The 6,532-nt window shown below is 39.0% G+C and overlaps 1 protein-coding gene across 1 annotated transcript in view; it reads left to right on the forward strand.

The window, feature by feature from the left end:
* Positions 1–6,532, forward strand: part of TMEM150C (transmembrane protein 150C) — a 114,257-nt gene that overhangs the window by 101,265 nt on the left and 6,460 nt on the right. Inside the window, exon 6 of the mRNA XM_004383147.2 lies at positions 1,835–1,962. Within this exon, the coding sequence (XP_004383204.1) occupies positions 1,835–1,962 (128 nt within the window). The remainder of the gene's footprint in view (positions 1–1,834; positions 1,963–6,532) is intronic.

The following is a 6,532-nucleotide window of genomic DNA, read 5'->3' on the forward strand; positions in this document are numbered from 1 at the left end:
GGGGCCATGCTTTCCGGGGCACCTCCAGTCTCAGTCAGACCATTAAGTCTGGTCTTCTTACTAGAATTTGAGTTCTGTACCCCATCCTTCTCCTGCTCCATCAGGGACCTTCTGTTGTGTTCCCTGTCAGGGCGGTCATTGGTGGTAGCCGTGCACCATCTAGTTCTTCTGGTCTCAGGCTGATGAAGTCTCTGGTTTATGTGGCCCATTCTGTCTCTTCGGCTACTACTTTCCTTGTGTCTTAGGTGTTCTTGGTTCTCCTTAACTCCAGGTGGTTGGGTGTATACAACTCTTTGATCAGAGGTACTTGGAACTGAAACTTGACTCAGTGAGCTTAACTTCACAGCTTGAAACACTAGACCATGAAATTCAGCATACTTAGGAAATGTAAATTTATGGATGGGTTATCTTTATTAATGGCTACTAATGACTTATAATCAAGGTAAAACCTTTAGCAAATAATTACCTACCTATTTGCTGTATAAATAGCATAATTTTTGAATTTCTAATTGTCTTCCCTGTTGAACATTAAGGTCAAATAAATTGCCTTAGGAAATAGTAAGAGCATTTCTTTGTATGTAAATATAATTTATATTAATTGCAAGTACTTGTTCATCATTTGTAGGGTAACCTCTCTCAGCATTTTTAAATAAATATGAAAATATCCCTGCACTGAACAATTAATAAAAGGTGATTCTTGGATTAGTGTCTTGAATATGGACGGTTCCCAAAGTTACTGTTAGAAGCCAGGTTTGAAATCTAAGTAACTTCCCTCATTCTCTGTTGAAATTCTTAACAATTTGCTTTAAAAGATAAGAATGACTTTTTAAAATGAGGAATTAATATCATTTAGAAGAATTTAAGCCAAAAAAAAAAAAAAAACCCCAAACCTGTTGCTGTCAAGTCAGTTCAATTCATTACGACCCATGTGTTATAGAGTAGGGTTTTCTGGGCTGCAACCTTTAAGGAAGCAGATCACCAGGCCTTTTTTCTGAGGCACCACTGGGTAGGTTTGAACCATCAACCTTCAGATTAGTAGTTGAGCACAAACCATTTGTGCCACTCAGGGGCCTTAATTTGGAAGAGTTAAGGGTTCTTAATATAACTATGATATTTAATACATACCAGACCCCCAAATCTGCTATGTCAAAATGCAGGTTTTATAAAAGTTGATTACTGTAACTGTTCTAATTTGGATTAACTATCTGCAACCTTTGACAGTGAATCTCTAGAGGTAGAATCAACAGGAAGTGGGAGTAAAATCAGTAATAAAGGAATTCATACTCTTGCCTTTATCTTCCTTCCATTGCCAGGAATGATTTCTGGCACAGGGACCAGCAGGTTTGTCTAGATGTGGTAACCTTGTCTTCTTCCCCATGTTCCCCTGCTCTTTCTGGTCTAACACTGTTTTAAATTAAAAGCTAATTGGATCAGTGAGTTCCCGTTCCGTGGTCTGTCTTTATCCCCACCTGACTTGTTGTGTGTGCCAAGCCTCTGCAGTGCTCTGCTAAGCCAGTCTGTCCTGTGCTGACCTTGTTTTTGAGAACTCTGAGAACAACACTATTAACAGTTCTATCATCCTTGTATCACCCAGATAACATCCATCACTGCTGCTTCAATTCCTCTCTGCCTCCCCCAGGTTAGGTATTAATAAAACATTTAAACAATCATAAGTATCGCATGGAACATTACTAAGAAAAAATTGTCACTTTGGAGATTTAAAATATACTGTGGTGACAAGTTTAATTTTGCACATTGTGGCTTTAGAACTCTGCTTCATAGTCTGGGTATCTGATTGAAATTGAAAAATTTTAACATTTTGTTTTATTCCTAGCTCTTGTGGTAGCAGTTCTGCGCTTCATACAACTGAAACCAAAGGTTTTAAACCCGTGGCTGAATATTAGTGGATTGGTGGCACTGTGTCTGGCTTCCTTTGGAATGACCTTACTTGGTAATTTTCAGGTACTTCACTTGGCCTTTTTCATCTCCCTCTCACACCAGTGAGTCCTTCACCTGTATTATTATCATAGCTACTGATGTATCTCTTGCCTGCATTAAAAATAACTGGTTATAAAAAGTGTTGAATGGGTGTATGTTTTGGTGTATATATTTTCACACACACAAAAACAGTTACAGAAAAAAAATAACTGGCTTAAAAAGTAGTAACTGGTTAGTTACTGTCTTAGTTATCTAGTGGCTGCTTATAACAGAAGTACCACAGGTGAATGGCTTTAACAGAATTTTGTTCTCTTACAGTTTAGGAGGCTAGAGGTCTGAATTCACCGTGCCAGGTCCAGGGGAAGGCTTTCTGTCTCTGTCAGTTCTGGGGGGATGTCCTTGTCATCAACCTTCCCCTAGTCAAGGAGCTTCTCAGCACAGGGACCCCGGGTCCAAAGAATGTGTTCTGCTCCTGGCACTTCTTTCTTGGTGGTACGAGGCCCCCCTCATCTCTACTCGAGTCTGTCTTTTATATCTCAAAAGAGATTGGCTCAAGACACAACCTAATCCTGTATATTGAGTCCTGCCTCATTAGCATAACTGCCTTGTTAACATCATAGAGGTTAGGATTTACAACACATGGGATAATCATATCAGATCACAAAATGGTGGATAACCACACAATACTGGGAATCATGGCCTAGCCAAGTTGACACACATTTTGGGGGGACACAATTCAATCCATAACAGTTACTATATGGTCCATATAATTCTGCATGAATTCTTTTTATAAAATGTTGACAGTAGTTTATAATACACAGGTTCTTCAGCAGTAGGTCCTTATGGTTTTCAGCCTGGTGTACCTTAGTTTGCATTACACCTGTGAGGGTGCTAACTATGCATTTGAAATACAGCACAGCTACTGGGAAAAGTACCTACTAAAATAGCTGTGTATTTTTTACAAAGGACTTCAAAGCACTTTATATATATTGTTTCATAACAAGTTGTACCCTAATTTATCCTTCTAGAAAACTAATAGGATCATTGCCTTTTTGTGATTAAATACTGAGCATCCTTATTGGATGAAAGCTAGCCTGTCAGATTAGCAAATCCATGTGGGAATCAAGTTTGAAAGCCTAGATTTTCTCTCAAATATCTATGACTTATGTAAATGCATACCAACCCTAATTCTTCTTTCCAGAAATGCGGAAGCCCAAGGTCACAACCTTTTAACAGTAATTCCCCTTGACAGTACTATCACCAGTTCTTTCTTTCTTTCTTTTTAATTGTTGTGCTTTAAGTGAAAGTTTACAATTCAAGTTATTCTCTCATACAAAAATTTATACATACATTATTAGGTGACCCTTGTTGCTCTCCCTATACTGTGACAACACACTCCTCCTTTCCACCCCTGATTTTCTGTGTCCATTCAACCAGCTCCTGACCCTCTCTGCCTTCTCATCTCACCTCTGGAGAGGAGCTGCCCATTTAGTCTCATGTATCTGCTTGAGCTAAGAGGTACATTCTTCATGAGTATCATTGTCCCATAGTCCAGTCTAATCTTTTTCTGAACAGTTGGCCTTAGGAATAGTTTTAGTTTTGGGCTAACAGAGAGTCCAGGGGCTTTCCTTTCTCAATCAAACCATTAAGTCTGGTCTTTTTACTAGAATTTGACTTCTGCACCCCACTTTTCTCCTGCTCCATCAGGGACTCTCTGTTGTGTTCCCTGTCAGGGCGGTCATTGGTAGTAGCCGGGCACCATCTAGTTCTTCTGGTCTCAGGCTGATGAAGTCTGTAGTTTATGTGGCCCTTTCTGTCTCTTGGGCTAATACTGTCCTTGTGTCTTTGGTGTTCTTCATTCTCCTTTGCTCCAGGTGGGTTGGGACCCATTGATGCATCTTAGATGACCACTCACTAGCTTTTAAGACCCCAGATGCCACTCACCAAAGTGGGATGCAGAACATTTTCTTAATAAACTTTGTTATGCCAATTGACCTAGATATCCCCTGAAAGCGTGGTCCCCAGACCCCGGCCCCTGCTACTCTGTCCCTCGAAGTGTTTGGTTGTATTCAGGAAACTACTTAGTTTTGGTTTAGTCCAGTCGTGCTGACTTCCTCTGTATTGTGTGTTGCCCTTCCCTTCACCTAAGATAATTCTTGTCTGCTATCTAGGTAGTGAATACCTCTCTCCCTCCCTCCCCACCCTCGTAACCATCAAAGAACGTTTTCTTCTGTGTTTAAACCTTTTCTTGAGTTCTTATAATAGTGGTCTTATACAATATTTGTCCTTTTGTGACTGACTAAATTCACTTAGCATAATGCCTTCCAGATTCTTCCATGTTATGTTTCACAGATTCGTCGTCGTTCTTTACCATTGCATAGTGTTCCGTTGTGTGAATATACCATAATTTGTTTATCCATTCATCTGTGGATGGCACCTGGGTTGTTCCCATCTTTTTGTTATCGTGAACAGTGCTGCAGTGAACATGGGTGTGCATGTATCTATTTGTGTGATGGTTCTTATTTCTCTAGGATATATTCCAAGGAGTCGGATTGCTGGATCATATGGTACTTCCATTTCTAGCTTTTTAAGGAAGCGCCAAATCAATTTCCAGAGTGGTTGTACCATTTTATATTCCCCCAACAGCTATCACCTAGTGCTTGACTTGAATGACTTCATTGTAAAGTAGACAGGGAGACCCCTGCTCTCTTATAGTAATTGTCTGATTTCCTTGCCTCCATTCTCTCCCTGTCATCCTCCAATCTATGCTATATAGTGCTGCTAAACATTTCCTCCTTGTAGTCAAACTCTGATCTTGGCACTCTCCTCTCACATGTATTGAATGAAATCTAGATGGTGTAGGCATTCAGGACCCTCAGTATTTTAGTGAGTGTTTAGTAATGTTTTAGCTGCAAAGATAGTAGTGGATTTTTTAAGGATGTTTCTTGTCCTGAGGGTCCTCCACTGTAAGCTGAAGAAACAACACAAGGCACAACTCAGTGAGTGTGGCTCCGCAGGAGTCCTCATCAGTCTGTTCCAAGAATCAGCTTTCTGGTTGTCCAGCTTGAGATGGGATGGGGCCCATAACAGTTAGAGCAATTGACAGGATTACCTGTCAAACAGTTCATCAAGTAGAAAATACTGAGTGGCTATCGTGTGCCAGAGGATGTCTTAGGGAATGAGTCATCCTCATTCAATGAATTATCAGGAGAATATCTAGGAGTTTGTCCCCTTAAACTTCAAAATGTTAGGGCATTGGGTATTTTTTATGGAGATTTTCCATAGATTTAGGCATGTTGTAAAGCACATTGTAAAGTATGCAGCAACTATCATTTCTCTCAACTATGGATTTGATAAGTTTCTGGGTTAACATTTTGTTTTCTACTATAATCCTAGAAGAATCCTAGAGATTGGGTTGATTTGATGAACCATTTTGGGTTGTTTCAGGTTCAAGACTCCCCAGATCATTACCCATTGGCATTTAAAAATATCTCACTTAAAATATATTTTGTAATTGTATATATTTTTAACTGCACATAACAGGAAAATAAAATCTACTATTAGTGACAAAATTTTTTTAATTGCCAGTGCCTTCAGATATTTTGTTTTGTTGTTTGACATTGTTGTAAATAATGGTTGCATCAAATCAGTATTACTCTTCCTTTACAATTCTTTCTATTATTTTTGGCTATAGGGGTTTTCACTCTTCTTTGAAAGGAGCCACTTTTTACCCAGATCGCTCAAAAGATATATATATTTTTTCTCATTAAAAAAAACATTTTATTGTGTTTTTTGGTGAAGGTTTACACAGTAGTTGAGGTTCCCATTCAACAATTTCTACATGGTTTCAGTGATATTGGTTACATTCTTCACAATGAGTGAACATTCTCATTATTTCTGTTCTGGTTGTTCCATTTTCATTAATCTAGTTTCCCTGCCCCCTTAAACATTCTCAAAAGATATATTTTTAAAACTTATTTTAAATAATTCTTAAATAAAATTTTACTTCTAGTAAATTGGTTTTCCATGCTGTACACATCCCAGATGGGTCCCCTTTCATCCATTAACTCTATAAAAGCCTTGACCATGAATTTTCAAACACTGGTGTCTTTTAATGGGTCTCCAAATACTGCAAAAGCTCATAGGTGGCAGTTTTTCTTATTACTACAAGAAAACCAAACCAAACAAAATAACTCCCTTTAACAATGATTTGGTCACATTATATGAATGAGCCAGTTTTGTAGGAATAAAGAACAGGCAAGTGTTATTAGTTGTTGTCTTGGTTATCTAGTGCTGCTATAACAGATATACCACAAGTGGACGGCTTTAACAAACAGAAATGTATTCTTTCAGTCTAGGAGGCTACAAGTCTGAATTCAGGGCACCAGCTCCCAGGGAAGGGTTTTACTCTGTTTGGGTTCTTGGGGAGAAGTCCTTGTCATCAATCTTCCCTGGTCTAGGAGCTTCTCAGCGCAGGGACTCTGGGTCCAAAGAATGCACTCCACTCCCGGTGCTTCTTCTTGGTAGAATGAGGTCCCATCCTCTCTGCTTATTTCTCTCTTTTATATCTCAAAAGAGATTGACTCAAGATACA

The sequence above is a fragment of the Trichechus manatus genome, unplaced genomic scaffold (genome assembly GCF_000243295.1).
Source record: "Trichechus manatus latirostris isolate Lorelei unplaced genomic scaffold, TriManLat1.0 scaffold00105, whole genome shotgun sequence".
NCBI lineage: Eukaryota > Metazoa > Chordata > Mammalia > Sirenia > Trichechidae > Trichechus > Trichechus manatus.